This window comes from Sebastes umbrosus, chromosome 4, assembly GCF_015220745.1.
Source record: "Sebastes umbrosus isolate fSebUmb1 chromosome 4, fSebUmb1.pri, whole genome shotgun sequence".
NCBI lineage: Eukaryota > Metazoa > Chordata > Actinopteri > Perciformes > Sebastidae > Sebastes > Sebastes umbrosus.
This window is the reverse complement of record NC_051272.1, coordinates 25755654-25778466: the sequence shown is the minus strand read 5'-3', so window position 1 is coordinate 25778466 and position 22813 is coordinate 25755654. Positions and strand designations below refer to the sequence as shown.

The 22813-nt window shown below is 42.7% G+C and overlaps 1 protein-coding gene across 1 annotated transcript in view; it reads right to left on the bottom strand.

Moving 5' to 3' along the window:
- Window positions 1-22624, bottom strand: part of jph3 (junctophilin 3) — a 56214-nt gene extending 33590 nt beyond the window's left edge. Inside the window, exons 1-2 of the mRNA XM_037767328.1 lie at window positions 22213-22624; window positions 2376-2862 (exon numbers count right to left, since the gene is read on the bottom strand). Of these exons, the coding sequence (XP_037623256.1) occupies window positions 2376-2862; window positions 22213-22594 (869 nt within the window). The 5' untranslated portion in view covers window positions 22595-22624. The remainder of the gene's footprint in view (window positions 1-2375; window positions 2863-22212) is intronic.
- Window positions 22625-22813: the final 189 nt, after the last annotated feature.

Sequence of the window (22813 nt, the reverse complement as noted above, 5' to 3'; positions counted from 1 at the left end):
TGCCTACCGTACCACCATCTCTAAAGTTCAACAATCTAATATGTTCTATTTCTTTTGTTTAATTTGCACTTCTGTGCAGCCTCACAGGCTACAGCATGTGTTGTCAGGTATGGTCGGTGAGCACAGGTTTTTCTTTACAGGCATGATGGTACCAAAGCTGGCAACCTCGGTGTGACCCCCTTGACATCTGGCATTAAAATGTGTCTCATATCTAGATTGAATCTAGATATGATTTAACCTGATTATATTTACACTTGGTATTACTGTGTCTCGGTGTCCACATTGAGATCGGATTGAGATCCGATCGCTCTGTCTGAAAGGGCTGAAAGGAAGCCTGTATTACGTAGGGCTTGCAGCCGGGCACTGCCGGAGAGGCGGTGTGTAATGCACAGAGAAATCAGCCTCAAAACGGCGCCGTTTAAGGGTAGAAGGCCCGCAAGTCTACACTCGCACACACAGAGGGATTAGGAAAGGAGAAGCTGAGCCCAGACAGAGCGGTGGCGGTGGCGGCAATCTCTCTGGTCCAGCGACCGGAGGAGCGCTGGAAGCGTGCAGCAGGTTGAACCCTGTCCGCTCCACCTCCATCTCCACCCCCACCTAACACACCTGGCCAAAGCTTTGAATGTTCGCTGTTGATTAATGCCGAAGCTCCGGAGCCCAACAAATTGTACTCAGGACAGACGTAGCATTACGTATTTCCACCCACGTAGTTGTTATGTGGATTGAAAACGCAATCCGATCACCCAAAACACATTTTATATGGCAGGTGTAAAGGGAGGGTAAGAAAAAGCCCGACTTTTGTTTGTCAAGAAATACTTCCAGAACATTCGTCACTTGGAAAGAAAATAAAGGCATTTCCCAAAATGTTGAACTATTCATAATAACTTTAGTTGCAGTTATAATAAGTGTCTTGCTCAACCAGTATTCACATAGGCTTGTTTTCATCTTGCCTCCTCTGGCCCATTAATTAGATCTGTACTGTCGTTTAGTATGTTTTCACTGGCCCGGCATAAGATGTATCACTATAATATGTTCAAATGATAGGAATATCTAACACATTAGTAAATAATTGATTAATAGCAATACATTACATAAAAATGTTGTAGGCTATTTGATCTTACATTCATACATAAGCCCTCAGTGGCTTTTTCTGTTCATGCTTACAGCAGTAGAATGGAAAAAACCTAGAGGTTTCTCTCCTTATCAGCCTTGCCAATAACTAATCAGACCTGATAAGATGCTGTCAGCCACTTAGCCAACAAACAGGGTAAAGAGCTGCTGACTCGTGTCGTCTAGTAATTGGTGCCTTTAAAAATAAACCACCTCAATCCAGCGTACTTGGAATTTTACACTAAGTCCTTCCGGTAGTACACATTTGATTCACCACATTCATGTCAGAGGCGCTGCTGTTTACAAGATGAATGAAGCAGGATTTAATTTTTCATTTGTAAATCAGAGTAGCCAGCAGCATGTCCACTCTATGACGGACTCTGAGCTGGTGTGTCCAATATGATTGATCAGAAAATGTTAAAAGACAAACAGAGTGGACAACAGCGGAGCAGAGAGACAAAGATAACAGGCTTATCACTGGATGACACAATGTAAACTTTTTATCAAGCCAGCTGACCAGTAAATTGACCTTTTGACCTATAGGCCACTTTGGATCGCGTGCCAATCCATTTTGAAGACACTTAAATAGGACAGGTGCTTGTTGTTGCCTTGATGTCCTTCAGATGAAGGACGGCTCTTTTCAGTACGTCATCCCTCCTTGTCCTCTCACTCCACCCTTCTCCCCACTCTCATTCATTCAATTACCTCATGACAGAGTTGATATAACACACATAACTCTCCAATTATTCAACTGTTGCTTGTTTTTTTAGGACTTCTCATTTTCAAAGGGAGAGTTATTGGAATGCAGTCAGCCGGTACAGTATGTAGGATTTAATCTTCCCATTAAATGGCATTGAAACTGCTTTGACATGTTTCTGCATGAAAGCACCCGATTCAACTGTTATTAGGCCATTAAATAGGCGTTATCGGTCGCTATAACCACCACAGATTTGGGTCATTAAGGGCAAAGAGTATAGAAGCAAAGAGAAACTCTGGTGCTTTTTTGACACCAGCTGCTAGATGGCGCTGCCATGGAATCCATATATTCGGCATATCCGGTTCTGTCAGCTTCCTGCTAGCTGTATGCGGCTGTAATAATGGATATACTGGCTGTAAGTCATCACTTTTATTATCTTATTATACACCCATGGGCTTTTCTTCTTCAGTTTGGAGACAACCTCACTAACTAGTAGACCATACCTCTACCTGACTTGCATTAGAGCTTGCCCACCCCAATCCCTTCCATCATCTACTCATGTTATTACCTGATAGTGGAGTTGATATCAGATGCAGCAGAGGACACAGTACTCATCCCAGCCTCGCTCCTGAACGAGCTCTGTTTAGACCTCTGGGAGGCCAGGGAGCTCCTGGACTCGGACTTCCTCAGCTTGAGCCCAGACAAGATGGACCTCCGGAACAGCCCGCCTTTCCTCTTCCCCTTCAGCAGCTCAGCCTCGCTGTGTGCCGTCAGCACGAAGCCTCCACGAGACACAGCGGGGCTGCTGCCGCTGCTGCCCGTGCTGCACATGGAGACGCTGGTGGTCAAAGTGCCAGGAACCGCAGGAGGACCAGGAACCACCGCCCCGGTCCGGTCCAGCAGAGCTGTACCATTGCTGTGCTCCGAACCGGAGCGGAGAGAGTTTATGGAGGTACGGAGCGGGGAGCGGATGACGGCCGCCATGCCGTATGGGACACTCTGGCGAACTCCATAGCCGTGCCGCATCCCGCCAACCCACTGGCCTTGAAATGTTCCTAAAGAAAGAGGAGAAAGAGAGGGTGGGGTTAAGACACTGCAGACCACTGATTGGATGGATCGCAGAGAATCACCACTAGAATCGTTATTTATGCGAAAGGGACATCCTGCTCAAACCCGCCATTGTTAAATGGGTCGTGTCTAGAAGGTAACCCACAATTTGGGAAACTCTTGCGAGATGGTTAAGGTTAGGCATTGACCACGAATAGTTGAGGTTAGGTACTGATCACGGGGAAGTTTTCGTTGATAATTATCATGCCCTATAGTGGACTAAAATGATACCACAATGTATCCTAAAGTGTAATGTCCAATCAGTGGTCAATAACTCAAGAGCTATAACTACCATCATGTATTGCACAGACGGGAAACAAACAATCAACAGTTGCTGGATACAAAACTTGACTACCAACCGCGCAAAATGAGGAACTGCCGCGGAGCCCCCAGACATTCAATGGCACCAAAACCCCAAGTTCACGGTGTATACAGTATCATCTTTTTGGTTTTCAATATCAGCTAAGCATTATGACTTCATGTAGGGGCCTTTTCTCATTGTAGCCCGATAATCATACTGAATTGCAATTTCGTTAGACTAGTAGTAGTAGTAGTAGTAGAAGTAGTAGTAGTAGTATTAGTGGTAGTATTTTATTCAGTCATCACACATAATACAATAAGTATAAACAGTACAAACAGTATAAATAAAGTCAGCAGTCTTTGTATTAAGTCAGAATCAAAATGCTTATATATGCCCAATCTATATTGTTATCAAATTAAGCTACCCTCCAGAAATAAAAAAATCATTCACACTTGTAACCCTAAAAAATAGCTTTGTAAACCATTGTTTTGTAAACCAAATGTAAATTACACATTATTATATTTTTATTAGCATTGTTCCATAATTTGACCCCAACTATAGAAATACATCTCCGTTTAATACTCGTTTTAGCTTTTTGTACAGTAAACTTACAAATACCTCTCAGATCATGTTTGCTCTCCCGTAGTGAAATAAACTTAATACATTTATATTATTCACATTGATAACATTAGAGTTGTTATTGCTGTAAGGCATCTTACAACAACCTGTACAGCTGTGTCAGTCTCATCCACACTAGTCACTATTCTTTATGTAGCTAGATGGATAACCCAGTTGGGAGACAATCCCATGCCGTTGACTGGTGGAAACAGCTGTCGATGGGCACAACACTGGACCTATTTGAAACATGGTTAAAAAACTATGGAGGACGAAACCTGCCAAAATAAAAACTAAATAAATAAATGACTCAATAAATTTATAAATGTCATTAAATGTAGCAAAAATAATGTTAAAAATAAATGCAGCCATTAATTAATTGAGAAAATGTGACATAAATTGATAAATCTGTTTTAATTTGCTTCTTTATTTATTTATTTTTGCATTAATTCCTTTCGAGAAATATCAATTTATGTCACATTTTATTTATTCTGTCCATGGCATGAAAGGTACAGTTTGATCTGAGTCGTGTCCTTTCCTTTATTATGTATGGTGATAAAGTGATTCTTACTGTCAAACGATTATGGTTTCTGACCTGAATAAAACTTTGAGAAATATCCCAAAACTGCAATAATTTCACAGCGGTCTCAGAGTAGTTCACCTCCTCTCTGTTATGTGTATAGTCGTATTTTTGATCAAATAACTTGAAAAAGTAATAAGTTTCTGTCCATCCATTCTCAATCATTCACACCATGTCTCTGCACATCCCACACTCACTGCTGCATAATAGTCCTTACATCCCCATGTTGCTGAAAAGTAGGCCATCTGAGTATGTGTGTTTCTGTCATTCCTCTCTCTCTCTCTCACACACACACACACACACACACACACACACACACTCAAACGGAAGTGTGTGTTCCAATAGGAGTGCAAGTGATCCATCCCGCCTGCCCGTACCTCTGATGTAACAGCACTCTGATTCATTCTGTAGCAAACGCACTCGCTCTAACCAAACTACATGACCATATAAGGACTGCAACCACGTTCTCCGTCTCGATCGCAAACACACACACAACATTTCCCTTGTGGGCTCAAGTGTCAGTGAAGTGGGAAGTGCTGAATGGAGCCAACGCTACGAGCCAATCGTATTCTTGCTTACGTTCTAAGATGCACTCACGTGGGCACAACAAGCGCATCCACAGCGCTGTTAAAAAAGTGAGAAGTGGTGTTGTTTCTGGACCTGCCCTTGTCATTAGGACAATATGCTGCCTCTCATCCCTCACACACACAAACAAAAACAGAGCCTGTGTCATAGACAGCTGGTCAGCACATCTGGCCAGGCCTTTGTAATCATGTCAGCACACAGCTGTACGGCCATATGACAGACGGATCAAAGAACACACACACACTCACACACAAACACCCGTGCAACAGCGTGATAAGATTACCATTTCATTAAATGGCCGCCAGCATGCTTGAGCAGGAGAGAGACAGAGGGCAATGAAGAAGAGAGAGAGTATCCAGAGACAAAAAATATCCTGTGTTTCTGTGTGACAGTGTTTCTGCTGAAGGTGCAGAAAGAGGTAGACTCAGACTCAGACAGAGAGAAAAAAAAATGTCCTGACTGCTACAGGTCACATTTGTGGTCATAAGAATAGAAGAAAAGTTGATGTTTAAAATGAGAAAACCCCGAAGTACAAATCAGTGAGCTTTAGAGGTGCGGATTTTGTTGCATTTGTACAGAGCCAGGTTACCGTTTCCCCAACACATTCTCACTCCCAACTCGTCGAATACCGCCGCTTGGTCAGTTCCCCTCGGCATCGGAGACCAATGCACGGGGTACCCCTCTTGCGTTACTTTTGGACGGACCAGGGACGGCGTGTCAATATGCGCTCGTTACATGCATAGTGTCCTTTCAAAAGAAACTTCCGTTTTCACAGGAAGTTGGGTTTAGGTAACAGTTAGGAAACAGTCATGGTTGGCGTTAACCTCACTGACTAGCGACTCACGTGACTACTGAGTCACGTGACTGACGATACTAACGAGTCACATGACTAACGACTCACAGGACTCACGGGACTGACGATATCGAAGAGTCACGAGACTAAAGACTGAAGTGACAAATAATCAACTTTTAGTTTCACACGGGACACGAACACCGGTCTCCGGGCTGAAAATATTGGGTTTGTTTGACCCATCCACCAGCCCTCTCGCCCGTCCATAACGGACTCTCACGCTATTAATACTACGTCACGAATAACGCCATGGGAGGGTTCACATTGGAATTAGTTGAAAGCCCGGTCTCCCCGTCACATACTGACGCTAAAGGGTCCCTCGGTATGTCGGTTTCTGATGCCGAGGGGCGCTTACCAAACGCTGGTATTGGATGAGTTGGGAGTGAGAACGGGTTGGTTTCCCCTTGCTTTGAGTCTGTTAGCAAAGCTATGAGGCTGCTGGCTGTAGCTCCATATTCACCATACAGACATGAGAGTGGTATAAATCCTTTCATCTAACTCTCGGAGAGAAATCTAATAAGCACATTATAAAAATGAGGACCTGTTCGATCAATTTGATTGACGTCCGACAGCGCAATTGTTCATTTACTTTTACTATAAAACTGTCAAGTATCTTGATTTCTCGTATATTAACTGCAAAAAAGAGTCCTGTGGGGGTAATGCGGGAATATTAGCTGTGTCTATATTCTCAGCATGAAGTTAAATATGTTTTCCAATGGGTGTTTGACTTCCTTGCAGTATGTTCTCATACACCGTTCATAGCTGTACCTACGAAAAGTGAATGCACTCTAATTTGTGTAATGAGAAAGTTTGTGACCCGGCCGCCATGTTGAGATCAGTTGAGGAAATACCAAGCACCGCCCACCAGCCGGAGCAAACTTTCTAATTTTACAGCTAAACAGTACACTACAAGATGTTTCTGAAAACATTTGAGAAATAGACATTACAGTAACAGAATATTGATTCATATTTGATCAGCGCTGCCCAGTTTGACCATTTCATCAGAGTTTGCGAGTGATTGACAGCAGCTCCAAACAGCCAATAGGAACGCTCTCTCTCTGAAATGACCTGTGATTGGCCAAAGTCTCCTGTCACAGGCTAGATTTTTTAAAGCCTGAAAACAGAGCCATGAGGAGATGCAGAAGTCTAGATTTTTTCTCAGTACACTTTGCCCAATGATGCCAAAAACATTCTGCCTACTGCAGGTTTAAACAGTTTCAGCAAAAACTGAACTATAACCTCAATGACGGTAGGATTCATCTCAGGGCTGTTGTATCAGACTGCATTACTGTTAGCTCAGGGCAACTATGAAACTGCAACTTAGTGCGTGCGTGAGTGAATAAATATATGTGGATCAGTGTGTGGGTTTTTGCTTTTTCATGATTCCTTGGAAGCATATACCACCCTGGATCAGTAATGCCTGAGTGAATCAAATATTCAGTGGGGCACTAGGCTGCTTTTCCAATGTGGGCCTGTCGCTCTCCATGGTGCTGAAAGATACAGTCTGAGAGGCAGGCTGCTACTCGGGATACTCCTTCTAAATCAAACCCATTTACAGTTTCCATGTGATATAAGTGAATTACACAGAAACACTAGAAAACATGAGCATTTGCCAGACTGAGGTACACACTTTGAGCAGTCAGAAAAAAACTGTACATTTTGTACTTTTTAACATTTTACCTGCTTTGTGACAAGAGACATGCCACAGCAGATTAGTTTCGATATGAACCTGTCACAGTTGTATTGAAAAAAAAAAAAATTGACCTCTGTATATGCAAAGGCCGCAACCCCGGGCATACAGTTGTGAGGAGAATCTGCTTCACAACTCGCATGCCAAAACGATTTCAGTGATTCTGCCTGGAGGCCAAACAGGAAGCACTCTCAAATCATATGGGCCTATAACCCAGGCCGAGGCGACCGCGGGCACGAGGCAGCCGCACAGAAAGAGTTAACACAGAGAGATCAAAGCTGCAGAAACATCACAGAGGCACAGCGATTTGATCACGCGCCAAACCCCGGGCTGAATTCATAATTGTCTCTTTAACAAATGCGCACGTCTGTTCTCTATTTCTAGGTTAAAACCATCTGTCTGGTAAGGTCTGCATTTCATTCGAAGGACACAGCAGTAGAAGACACTTGTCAAAATTTGTTTGAACTGCAACTCACATCTTTTCACTGGTTACAGAGGATTCAAAGTAGTTCATGTATACGTCTATATCATCGCACAGTAGCCTCTGTTACTACTTTACACCTCGGGATATTGATTCGTGAAGCGCAGCGGTAAGAAAGAGAAAGCATGGATCAAGACGTGACTGAGACTGTGAGGGAGTTGAAATTGGTTATTTTATGAATTATTAATGCGTTGTTTCACCATGTCAGCACTTGCATGTTGGAGGAGTGTCTGTATTCGTGTATGTGAGAATGGGGAGGAAGAGTACGATTACACAACACAAGGTCAAGTCTCTCACACAGTTTACTTTCTGTCTCAGATTGTTTATGCTGGTGGGGGTTTCAGTGGCAGCAATTTGAATTCTTCAGTTCTCATCCAATGCTCCATTACCACAGCGGAGAAATGTATAATTACAATTACAACAACAACAACAACAACAACAACAACAACAATAATAATGGATTTTGCATCTTAGTCAAAAGACTCAAACGGCAGCTATCGGCTATCTACACCCGATCAAGTTGAATATGCTACTTAATTTAATAATAGTTAGTTAGCCGAAGGCTTTTCTGCCAGAAAGCCCTTTCTAGCAGAAAGATTTATTAGTAGTAGTAGTAGTAATACTAGTATTAATATAAAAAGTGACAATGTATGTGGAGGGAGTAGGTTGTGGTGGACGAACGGGTCAAACTCAGAACTTTCACCCAGGGAGGCCAGGGTTTGAGTCCCATGAGGTGTTCATTTTTATACTTTGATGACTTATTATTTTCTTTTTAAATAATAATTATTTTCAGTTTTCAGTCTTGGTTAGGTTTAGGCAACAGAACTGCTTGGTTAGGTTTAGGCAACAGAACTACTTGGTTAGGTTTAGACAACAAAACTACTTGGTTAGGTTTAGGCAACAGAACTACTTGGTTAGGTTTAGGCAACATAATTACTTGGTTAAGTTTACGCAACAGAACTACTTGGTTAAGTTTACGCAACATAACTAATTGGTTAAGTTTACACAACATAACTACTTGGTTAAGTTTACGCAACAGAACTACTTGGTTAAGTTTACGCAACAGAACTACTTGGTTAAGTTTACGCAACATAACTACTTGGTTAAGTTTACACAACAGAACTACTTGGTTAGGTTTAGGCAACAGAACTGCTTGGTTAGGTTTAGGCAACAGAACTACTTGGTTAGGTTTAGACAACAAAACTACTTGGTTAGGTTTAGGCAACAGAACTACTTGGTTAGGTTTAGGCAACATAATTACTTGGTTAAGTTTACGCAACAGAACTACTTGGTTAAGTTTACGCAACATAACTAATTGGTTAAGTTTACACAACATAACTACTTGGTTAAGTTTACGCAACAGAACTACTTGGTTAAGTTTACGCAACAGAACTACTTGGTTAAGTTTACGCAACATAACTACTTGGTTAAGTTTACACAACAGAACTACTTGGTTAGGTTTAGGCAACATAACTACTTGGTTAGGTTTAGGCAACAAAACTACTTGGTTAGGTTTAGGCAACAAAACTACTTGGTTAGGTTTAGGCAACAGACATACTTGGTTAGGTTTAGGCAACATAACTACTTGGTTAGGTTTAGGCAACAAAACTACTTGGTTAGGTTTAGGCAACAGAACTACTTGGTTAGGTTTAGGCAACAGAACTACCTGGTTAGGTTTAGGCAACAGAACTACTTGGTTAGGTTTAGGCAACAGAACTACCTGGTTAGGTTTAGGCAACAGAACTGCTGAAATGTTTTACGAAAAATATACATACAGTATCTAATGTGTGCCCGGGTCGGTTGCAAATAGCATTGTTGGCTACAGACACCTGGGTGCTTGGCCAACAAAAATATGTCATCCCTGGACCACTCTATATCTCAAAACAATTTAACAGTACAGTTACAGCAATTCACCATAAATAACTAAAAGAGGCAAATCATTAACAATTTAAGATGGTGCACCCTATAACCTATGTTATGTTTGACAATTAATCTGCAACGGGAAGATGAAATAAAATATAAAACTGGTGAGAGAAAAAATTAAAAGACCCTCCCATGTTCTCACAAAAAAAACTGTGACTAACTTCAGCGAAAAGCTCTTTTCTTACCCTCATCCTCCGTTATACATTTTCATACAGTCCCTAATAATTGAGTTTTAGAGAAATTGCAGCACCATGCCATCCCAAGCGCTTCCAGGGCAAACTTCCTCATTAGTATGTCCAGTTAGTAATGTATCAACAGTGGTGCGGGGCAGACGTCCAAGATAGATATTTAGAGTTTTCATGTTTCAGACAGCATTGCTAATCCTCACTACAACCATCAAACCACTCCCATTACATAAGCTAAAGCCTGCAGAGGGGTTGTTGTGGCAGTAGATGAGGTACGTATTAGCAATGGGCCTGAAGAAAAGAAAAAAACACACTTCTGAATACTTTTCTTCACTGTATAATTGAAGCGCATCTGTAGGAAATCCAAAAAGCAATGTACAAATGCTGAGGAGGTGGATTTTTTTGGACTCCGCCATTTATGGGTGACGATATGCGGATACAATGTGCACTGCTTTTAGGAGAAAGAAGTGAGTCTGGTACATTGCATGTGTAAATGTGTGTCCTTGAATGTGAGTGGATTTATATTTTGTACTGTAGTGTTAGAAATACCAAAGACAGAAAAAGAGACAGAAGCCAATGTGTCAGGATAACCCATTATATCAGGTAACCCCAACACATCAGCTGAGGAGAAAAGCAACAATTGCTCAGGCAAAAGGAAAGACAGATGGTGACTGACAGACAACAGGTCATACAGACCGGCAGGATCAACAGACACATAGCAGACAGACCAGCTAAACCACGGTCAAATCACTGAACACTGAAAGCAAGGGAAGTCAGTTCAAAGCTAAACCTCTGCCTGTGTAAATCACTGTGTGGGACCATTATCCGTTTAAGAGATTTCGCTTAGGCCCTTTTTCTGTCTGAGTCTTTCAGATTCCCATTTGAGGATTATTTATCTGCTAAAAAATGTCATGAAAAAGACCCATGATAACATGGCGGTGTGCCGTTGCCCTGAACATTTGAAAATGTCCAACCTTGTTTGTTGTTTTATAACCGATTTTGTTTTGATGACCTTGATGTATGTTATAATTCAGCATTATTTGTAAATATAATTTTGTACATTAATACAAATAGGTTGTCTTCACTTATACCTTTTTGACTCTCCAAATCAATCATACGTATATACAGTATACAGGTTGGAAACATAGACTGTATGTAAGAAGTGGACGTAGTCACCGTGACGTCACCCACTGGTTTGTGGACTGACGTTTTGAAGCCTTGACTTCAGCATTTTGTCCCTTTGCCATCTTGTTTTTTTGCAACCAGAAGTGAAATGAGAGGGTGGAGCTAAGTACAACCAAACGCTGAATAAGACGTTTTCAGTTGACCAAAAAGGGTATACTTAAATGTGCTATTGATAACATTGATAACATTCAGTCACTAGATGACGCATTCTCCCTCCCGTGTCATTGCATTTCCTTCTTTTTTTGACGACGACTCAGAGATACCATGTGATACTAATGTCGGCTCACATGCCTTGTTAGAAGTGGTAACCAAACGTTAGACACCTTCCAAAGAGATAAAGAAAACATTTGTTTTGACCCGCCAAAATTTTTAAAAAGATTAATTCACAATCATAATATTTTTTGTCAGGAAAAGTCAAACTTTTATTCGGCACCTTTCTAAAGGCTCTCTGGATGTTTTTTCTTTTTTTAAATATTCATCTTTAACTCATGAACTGAAAACACACTGTGAAAGGGTTAATGTTCTAAGACGAAAAAACGGACAACTCCCAGACTGGACAACGCTCTATTAACCACTTCAGCAACACACCATCCTACATCTCCTCCAGCATCGATGCGCAACAAAGAGGTATGTGTGCGTAAGTACCGTAGACTGTATATAAGAAGTGGACACAGTTCGCAATGACGTCACCCACTGGTTTGTGGACTGACGTTTTGAAGCCTTCACTTCAGCATTTTGTCCCTTTGCCATCTTGTTTTTTTGCAACCAGAAGTGAAATGAGAGGGTGGATCTAAGTACAACCGAATGCTGAATAAGACATTTTTAGGTGATCAAAATGTTACAATTAACTTTCATGAACTGAAGACACACTGTGAAAGGGTTAAAGTTCAAAGACAAAAACACAGACAACTCCCAGACCGGACAACGGTAGCGATCTGTCAATCACAAGGTAGCCCCGCCCTAAATCATGCACTGCTTTATGGTCTATTTGTCTCTAAATGGGACCATAATTTACTAAATGAACATCATGCTGTATTGAAGAAGACCTGAAACTAGCAATTGAGACCATAAACTCATGTTTACAATGTTTACTGAGGTAATAAATCAAGTGAGAAGTAGCCTCATTTTCTCATAGACTTCTGTACAATCAGACTTCTTTTTGCAACCAGAGGAGTCGCCCCCTGCTGGCTGTTAGAAAGAATGCAAGTTTAAGTCACTTTCGCGTTGGCTTCATTTTTCAGACCCGGAGGTTGCCCACTGGTTGGAAAACAACCTAAAAAATGCACCTTAGACATGAAGTAGCTTTCAAGAACACCGACAGTCCCCTCCATAGCGAATGGGGGGCTGAATCTATGAGATGTTTGCCTTCTGAGACCACTAAATCTTTCAGATGATGTAGTCAGAGAGTATTGAAAAGTAACAGGTTTGAATACTGCACTAGCTAATGTGTTCACCAATGTCCACGCACTCTGCTGTACCATCCTTGACAAAGACACAGTTAAAGAAAAAGGTCATACTGTATCTACTTAGAACCAGGATGGATTTAAAGGCACCCTGTGGATATCTGGAAAGGCAGCAGGACCTGCCAACATCCCTTCTTTAACAACATGGTGGAGATGCTCTACCCTCTATACAGGGCAACCTCAAGCATCTGTGCAAACCACGGAGGGATCACACTCCTACTCATACCAGGCAAAGTGCTTAACAGGATCATCTTGAACAGAATAAAGGAATTAGTCAGCACTCAGCTACAGGAGCGGCACACTGGATTTCACAGAGACAGATCCTGTACTGACCAAATTATTGAGCAATGACGGATATCTTAGAGCTTTCCGCTCTATATCCATGTAATTAAGGAGTATTTGGTAGCATGGATAGGAAGACTCTTTGGAATATTCTTCAACGTCGTGGTTTATCAGTCACGTTTTTCAAAATGTTCAAAAACACATGAGGCAATGACTTCATAATTAACTCACAAATGCTTTTGAAGTAAGGACTGGGGTCAAAGATGCAGAGGTGGGACCAGGTCATTGTTTCGCAAGTCACAAGTAAGTCTTAGGTCTTTGCACTAATGTCCCAAGTCAAGACAGACAAGTCTCAACCCGAGGCAGATGGCCGCCCACCCAGAGCTGAGTTCTGCCCAAGGTTTCTACCCGTTAAAACTGAGCTTTTTCTTGCCATTGTCGCATATGAATGCATGCTCATGGGGGATCTCTTGTTGGGTTAGGGTCTATATACCTGCTCTATATGAAAAGCATCTTGAGATATCTTCTGTTAGGATTTGACGCTATATAAAAATTTGTTGAAATTGAAATTGAAATTCCAGTCCCAAGTCCTACACTTTGACTTTTGAGTCTCAAACAAGTCATATTGCGCTCTCCACCAATGTAATGCCATTTTAACAACAGAGTAACGTTGGTTGTTCATGGTTTTCTTCTGCAACTTGATTGGATGCTGTCGGATTGGTTAAAACAAAGTCGATCTGGGGAACTAAGTGTAATGTAATCAAATGCAAGTCCCAATAATATTCACCAAAATTAAAGAGTCTACACTTCAACAAAAAAAACACCACTTTTCGAGAATTTAGCAATAAACAACAAAAGATAGAAATTGAGTTTGTTCAGTTCAGTTAATTTTTTCCCCCACAAGTAAATCATCTTCCAAAACAAATCAATAAAGGATGCTTCAAAAAGTAAATAAACTCAACATCTCTGACGCTGTCTGAGTTACCTCCGGTACCGGGCCGTTGATCATCTTCGTGCACACACTTTTTAAATAACATACTTTTTAACCTTTGGGCTTGTGGGAAAGTATCAAGTATTTCCAGGGTAAAAGGCTCCAAGTGAAGTCATGGGTCACTGGTGTTGAAGTCCAAGTCGAGTTGCAGGTCTTTTTTGATTTTGTCAAGGCAAATCTAAAGTCTTGAGTCCAAGTCATGTGACTCAAGTCCACATCTCAGCAAGGTTTCCTACTGTCATCTTTTCTATTTTTGTTGGGAACTGACAACAATCAAAGACAATGCATGAGAAGACCAGTAGGCTACAAGCTCACTCTTATCCAGGATAAACTGGACTCAACAACCACAGAGGAAAGACCAAGAACCTCAAAGTAAATACAATCAACACCAGTGCAGTTACAAAGGAAGGTGGAGGTTTCATACGCAGTATTGTAAAAACGTGAGCAGCACAGATGCTGCAGGATGAGCTAGAGTTTGCAAAGCAAAAGCAGTGTTCCTGCAGTTGAAACTACCCAGGATTAAAACCAATACCAGTCAGTCGTACTTTATGGAGACATAGAGGGTCACCATGACAGCCAACAATAAAGTGCATTACTCAGTACATGTCTGAAAAGAAGGCTATAGCTAATAATAAACCTGTAGAAGACGCAAACAGGCCAGGGATAGGCTGGTCATCTCAGCAAGAGCCCACGAAGGTAAGACGAAAAGAGGATGGCCAATTTAGAAATGGCCCTCAATCTGAACCCTTCCAATCTGAACATAACCCATCTACATGCATGGCTGAGTGGTCCAGAAAAACACATCTTGTTTTCGCAAGCCAACAATTAGTCTGTTTTAATCGAACTCTAGAGTGGTTCATTTGGGCAGTTGTGAACATAGTAATCGTACTCTGGTGCAAACCAAAACAACCAGTCCAGGACAGCTTGCTAGAGGTGGTCTCGGACCGTTTCAAGAGAACCAAAATGCAGGCTGCCTGTGCGGGCATTGGTTGAGATGCACACAGGTTAACATGAGTGAACGAGGGCTGACCTGGACTTTTGCAGAATTCCGATGTTCGCTTGACATCTGGGCCGAAGAGAACACACAGAATATGCTAAATGAAGTCCACAAAAATAGTGACGTTTATGAAGTCATGCAAGATAAACTGGAGGAGAAGGGATTTGTGTGCACAGTTAGATCAGCGCTGAGTTATAATAACGCGCTAACGCAAATTAATTTTAACACCACTAATTTCTTTAACGCATTAATGCAACTTGGGATTTTTATGTTGTAGCGGGCTCAGTTTTAAGAGTGAAGATACTTGTCTCATATGAAACTAGAAAACCTGAGGAATCCATTGGTACCAACCATGTCATGCTAGCTTTTCGCAAAGGAGGCTAAATAACGATCCAAACTTCTGCAAAATTGGGTGAGGAAAAACTGGAATGGCCATTTTCAAAAAGGTCCCTTGACCTCTGACCTCAAGAGATGTGAATGAAAATGGGTTCTATGGGTACCCACGAGTCTCCCCTTTACAGACATGACCCCTTTATGATAATCACATGCAGTTTGGGGCAAGTCATAGTCAAGTCAGCACAAACCAAAAGTATCAATTTCAATCTGATTCGGACTAGCCAATGGCTTGTGAAAGCGCCCTGAGTTACAGGATGATAGAAAACACAGTGGCTGTGTTAGCTGAAGAGCTTCCTCCCACACACTCAAATAGGCTGCAAACATATCCTCTCAAATACAGCCTTTTACATGCACCATAACGTTCACATCTAACCATTACATGACCCAAAGGAAGCAGGTTTTTGACTCCATTGGGCCCACCTATCATGCCTCAGTGTAGATAATAATTTATGTAGTTGCTGGGCGTATTTATACATGACAAGTGAATTTATTATGTCAGCTTACATAACATGGTCAGAGCTGGAATAATTACTGCACTGTTGGCGGCCCTTTAGCAAGCTAGCAAGATATGTTAATGTTGAACAATTATAATGTTGTTGTGGCGTATTTGCCAACAGCTGGGGGACAGGAGGGAGGTTCCAGGATGCTGCTGAGCTGTCACGACGAGCATCGTTTAATGAAGCATCTGTGATTGGATGTGCCTCCATATAAGTGCTCTTTTCTTTTCTTGTCGGTGTTTGGTGAAGTCTTCATGGAAGGATGGTTGAATGAGTTTCTGTGCGTTTGACACTGTGTGTGGTGTATCAGCTAGTCAAGTACAACAACCACTACTGCTGTAATCTCTAGCTGTTACCACTGTTGTACACAGTGACAGTTGTAATCTCTGCCTCTCCCTTTGTGACTCACTTCATTTCTCACTAAAATGATTACTGAAGCTGTCTTTTCATTTTTCTACTTCACTCCCTCTCTCTTTCTGCGTGTGTGGTTGGTAATCAGTCAGCTTAGCTCTTCATCTCAGTAAACACCATTAGCCCGGAAGGCCAAGCCAGCCAATCAGAGCCCGGTAAAGCCGGCCGGGTGGCCAATAGCAGCGGGGAACACTCAGTCCCTCGTGACACGCTGACCTGCTGCATGTCGGTGAGCGTTGCTATGGAAACCCTACTGTACAGAGCGGCTCCGTTGGAAATGCAGTGGAGCGAGGGAGGAAAGAGAGAGGTGGGAGGAGAGGAGAGAGGAATGTTGGCAAACGTAGGAGAAGAACGAAAAGCCAAACAGCAGAGATAAGATAGAGGAGGAGTGTTTCAGAGAAATGTGGCATCAGGTGTAGTTGGAGGGGAGAGTGGGACCGGCAGTGAGCTCAGAGACATGACTGTGGGAAATGTAGCTGGCTCTCAAGTGCACAGCGTGTTCCAAAAGTATGTAGGCAGCAGAGCATCTTTCAGTGTCTTGGCTCCTGACTCTTCTTGCTTTGGACATGAAAGAGGCCTGAGGTTTCAAAGATGGACTGTCAGCTTTGGGGCACGGTCACACACGAGGGAATGCAGGCGATTGACCATCGCCTGCCGACGCAATATTTGTGGTGAATGTGGGCAGTGCCAAGTGGGGTCAATGGTTGGCCGGCGTCTTTATGATAGTAAAGACGTGTGTGACACACGTCTTTACTATCGTTTGAGGCTGCGTATTTGCCGGTCAAAGTTCACCAAAGTTGAACTCCACACAATGCGAAGATGCAAATGCTTTATTCACCCCTGAAAATGAACGGGAGGTGAATATTCGGCAATGTTAATTCTGCGCATGTGTGACTGTGCCCTTAATCTGAGAGTAATGCCGGGTACACACTATATGACAATCAAGCCGGTTTTGGGCCCGAACACCCCTCCCTATTATAGCAAATAATTGTTTGCTGCTATATTAATGGTCTGAATATCGTATACATGTAAAGCACCTTTAAACTGACATTTGTCAGGTGGCCAACACACAACACAACCGATTCAAATGAACGCTAACGTTGCTTTGTGTCTGCTGAATGTGTAAAAGGTAGGCAATGGTTTGCTGGCACGTTAGCCATAATAACTTTATGAGGTGAAAAAAAGTCAGGGCAGTGTGTCTGTCAGATTGCTTCGGGGTTACTCTGCCTCCATAGTGGGCAGAAATCAATAACTAGAGCTTTAAGTCCACAAATTGCTCTTTCGAATCAAGCCAACACCAAACTACAACCCTGTTGGGTCTGAAATGTTCTCTTCCTAATTAGTGTAGTAATTTAACAGATATGTTTCCAGACAGGGGCGTCCTGCAAGCAATCCTGGGGGGGCAAAGTTAAAGCAGGGGGCATGCGGGTCCTTCCCCAGAAAAATATTCAAAAACTGTGGGGGGATTATTTCAACTTCACAAAATCTGTTTTTTTTTAAGCACAGTAATCTCCCGCTTGAGACGGCTTATAGTGATCACAATTACATTGATCAACCTCTTATATGGATCAAAAGCTTGAATCAGAATCATTCCTATACAGATGCTGTTTAAATACTGTAATTCGCTTATAGAAATCAAGTTCAAGTCGTCCGCTTACAGTGTTCATTTTGGGTCTAGTCATACACAACATATGGAAAATCATTTTAAAACTATTACAATTTTTTGTTGTTTTTCTTAACTCCCTTGATAATTCGTCTCGCGGACCGTCTGCCTACCAGCTTGATACCTGTGCTGCGTGCACATTGATATCATAACGGGAAAAAGAAAGTCATTTTCTCTGAATGGAAAACGAAATGTGCACGGGGAAAGGCACCTGTGGTTGAAGTGGATTGATAATGTGACAGTGAAACTCTTCATTTCCCTGGAGTCAACACAAGCTAATAGCCAACTGGAAGATAATCTCCACAAATGAATATAATTTTTATGATTTTTGTGGTAAAAAGTTACCGTTAGGCTATAAACGAACTACACCACGGTCGCATGAGCGCGAGTAAACACAACGAGGCTGTAACGGTGGACGTGATGAAGTTCAGTAATCTTATTTAGCCCCTTGTTAGCAACCGCCTTTTTAAGACACATAAAAGCTGCAAAATTAACGAGTGGGATATTTACTGGCGTTTTCTATTGTTGAATAAAACGTTAAGTTTGGCATCTAACCAAAAACCCATTGACTTCCAGACGAGGGAACAGGAAGTGATAAATTATCTCATTTCTGTTTTTTAGGACTCATTCCTGCACCACTCTATTAGCCTCTTGACATATATAATCTTTCTCTTTACCTCATCTGCGTGAACAGCTGAGAGACAAATCTCGTTGTGTAGTGTCCCCTGCCAAGACCAGGACCTGGTTTCACACAAGCATTGCTCTGCAGACCTGGATCAGGGTTATTAGCCATGACTTTTGCAGAACACAAAATCAAGCTAAAGGATGCAATGTAAAGATAACCCAGGGAGGCATACAGTATGTGCCATGTGAAAGTCATGTTAGTAAGTCATAGCAAGGTAACATTTATCCTGGCAATATATGAAATGGATTATCATTGCAATACATCCCCTCTTTTTAAACTGGAGTATTTATCATTTTGAGATTATTTCTTATCTCTCTGTTAAATTATGTGGGGTTGTGCTCCGGCTTGATCAACTCTCTCTATTAAAACCATTTTATTCTACCTCATAGATTTATCTAAAGGACAAATGCATGCTGTTATAATAAGGACACTGTGTACTGTTGGAGCAAGATAAACACTCATAACTAGGCCAATCTCTGCTGCATTTACAGTATGTGGGTTCAAACACTTCACAGAGCTACAGTGTCTCTCCAACACGTTCCTCTCTGGGAGGTTTTCCTATCACTTTCTTTTTTGCAGTCCATTTTTGTCTTTCCCTTTCTTTCTGTAATGATCTCACTCTTCCTTTGATTAGAGCGTATCTCTCATCGTAATCATGATAATCATCCATCCATCCAACCAGCTATCTTCCCATTATCTGTTTATCATTTGACTGATCCATTCGTCCATCAATCTGTACATCTGTCGATCCATCTATCCCTCCCTCACTCCGCCCGTCCATCCATCCATCCGTCCGTCCGTCCGTCCGTCCGTCCGTCCGTCCGTCCATCCGTCCGTCCGTCCATCCATCCGTCCGATCTGTCTGGTTCTGTCAAGCCGCCTTCGTCTCCTTTGTCCTGATTCAACCCCTCTAACCAGTCTGGTCTGCGGATTTTATCAGGCTGCTCAGGACTGTGTGTGTGTGTGTGTGTGTGTGTGATCCAGGCCGGCGTTGTAAAACGGCCTGCTAGTTGTAGAGTTATGTAACAAAGCTTTAACTGCATGTATGCTACTGTCAGCTCTGTTGCTCAACTCACACCAGATTTCATGTGTGTGCATCTTTGCACGCACAATGTGTATGCATCTATTTTTAAGCTGGAATCCATTTGGTGTGTGGTGTCTCATTAACAGTGACTGACCTGAGCCGCGGTTTAAGAGACTCAAAGTGCATTGATGTCATTGATTTCAATGTGATGCATCTCAAGATATTCTAAAAATTAAAGGTCCTTTGAAATATGTTTACATATTTAAATTGTGAATCATAAATGAAAAAGAATTGTACCTTTAGCTTTTTACTGCAGTCATATGAAAAAAAAATAACATCGTCACGGATATATTACATGCATTGAAGTTGCCAACACTTAATTTGGCAAAACTGTCAGATTCATGGATATTACAAGTGTCACAATAGTATTGGAATTCGATTTTTCTGGCCATGTCCACCAGAAGATACTATAATTGTTTTGGCTGTATTTTCAACACATTCTCATTCCCAACTCGGCAAATACCGCAGCTTGATCGGTGCCCGTCAGAACGCCTGTTACATGCATGGTGTCCTTTCAAAATAAACTTCCGTTTTCACGGTTTAAGCAACACAACCACTGAGTTAGGGTTAGGAAACGGTCATGGTTGACGTTAACTTCACTGACTAGTAACTCACGTGACTCACGGGTCTGACGATACAAATGAGTAACGTGACTAACAACACACATGACAAAATAAGTCAATGTTACTTTTAGTTTCACACTGGACACGAGCACTGGTCCCTGGTTGAAAGTCTTGTGTTTGTTTGATCCATCCACCAGCCCTCCTGAATGGACTCTAATGCTATTAATACTACGTCACTTGCTCCGACTGTTGAATAACGCCGCGGGTGGGTTTTCATTGGAGTTAGTTGAAAGCCCGGTTCGTCACATACTGTTGCTAAAGGGTAAATGGTAAATGGTAAATGGACTTGCATTTATATTTATATAGGAATTGATGCAACACGCTTGCAAAACCTTGTAACTCATTATCCATGTTGAATTTTACCACTGGTGGTTGAGGCTGATGTTGTTTGTTTTCTTCTGGAAAAGGTTCACATAATGGGGCATGACGAATCAGGGAAGAACACGTCATGACTGATAAGACCCAATCAAGAAGCGAACGTGGGTGTATGTGTCATCGTTTTGAAAGGTCTCCGTTTCTGTCCATCCAGACTAAAGGAACTAGCGGCGATGAAGGCCGCCTGTTGCGTCGCCTCACGTCGCCTTTGTTTTGGCCGATAAGTTGGACTCAAACACACCGCAAAGACTACAGTCGACGGCCAGTTAGCACGGCCTTCTGCGCCTGTATGAGATGAAATTCGTCATTCAAAAAGGGAAACAAGAAGACCGAGGACGGCATATATACAAGCTGTTGTTATGATATGTACATGAAATAAAGCTGCGTTTGCCGACCATTTTCACACCACTCTAACACACCGCTTAGCTTCATTCCAGATGGCCATGTCGCTGTGGAAATATCTGTGTATTGGAATGATCAGATGAGATGAAGATAAAAAAAAAATTTTAAGAGCCTTCTGTGTGTGCCCTCTTGATTTTACCCGTTGTCTTGCTTTCCTCACGTCCGTTTCTCTGCTCCGCCGCCGATTCAACATGCTGAAGCAGCCGAAAAGCCTTCGACACTGGCAGTCTAGAGCCAAACGCCTCTGTTTTAGGGGCTCAAAAACGCCGTGATGTGGATGTTAAGCATAAACGTAGCAAAAAGTATTCATTTTAAAACGTATTAGTGCGGATGTAGCCTTAGCATCCTACACTGGCAGTGTAATCTTTTGTTCTGTGGTGTATTTAATGAGATATTCTACAGAGTACAGGAGTAATTAAACTGGCATGGTACATGTAAGCGGGGAAATCAAGGGTGAAGACATGGATTTTCTGTTTCTACCATCTCTGTTAGATGATTACAACATCTGTTTTCTAAAACACTTTGTTTTCTTGGTACTTGCTGTCCTCTGTTCCTCCAACCTTTTACTCATCCCTTAAGACTGCATGGCCTCAATTGAAGGCCTGCAAATACACAGTGTGTCCTTATGCAGCTGAAGTGAGGGGTGAGGGTTGGGAGGAGAAAGGAAGAGTCCGAGGTAAGGAGATTGAGAATCTTCCTCACAGCCTGTCCTGACGCAACCCCCTGCCTCTGCCTGAATGTCTGTGTGTGTGTGTGTGTGTGCGTCGACGAGGCACGGCAGAAGAAAGCATGACCCGAGAAGACCTCTGGACAAACGCCTCCTATTGTACATCTGTCACCTCTGTAACCGTCATCGGCCTGTCAATCATTCTCCAGTAAGAAGTCGTTTTCACAGATGACAGGTGTCAGTCAATATCAAATATCGCTCCTTGACAGGCACTGTTTGGTTCACACATCCTCACATACACATACTCAAACCCACCCCCAAAACACCCACAATGCATCTGGCTCTGTGTCTCTCCTCCCCCTCTTACCTCCATCGGAGTACGTCTCGGTTCCGTATCCGTCCTGCAGCCCGTTGTTCCAAGTCCCCTCGTACTTCCCGCTCGTCCCCGTGCTCTCCCGCAAGCCGTAGCGTCCCTTAAAGCCGTGCGTCCACTCCCCCTTGTACACCCAGCGGCCCTTATTCTCGACACCCACGCCGTGTCTCTTGCCCTGTGCCCAGGTGCCCTGGTAGGTGTTCCCGCTGGGCCAAGTGTAGACGCCCAGCAGCTCGAAGCCGTGGGCCCAGGAACCGCAGTACTCGCCCTGGCCCTTGGGTCCCGTGCAGATCCCGTGGCCGTGCGCCTTGCCCTCCTCCCACCCTCCGCAGTATGACCCCCCATCGTCAAAGTTGAACCTGCCGCCAGTGGACATGCATGAAACAGGTCTTGGCAATTCCCCTGAAGCCTCGACAAAAAGAAAAAGAAAAGAAAAAGAAAACGAAGGGAGGAAAAAGAAGGACAGGTTGGTGCTAGAACCAGTCCATGGACCAGAGTCTGGAGGTTGGTGAGGTCAGGGGTGAGGAGGAAGAGGAGGAGGAGGAGAGAGTGGGAGGGAGAGGGAGAGAACTCCCACACGAATCAAGCAACGCCA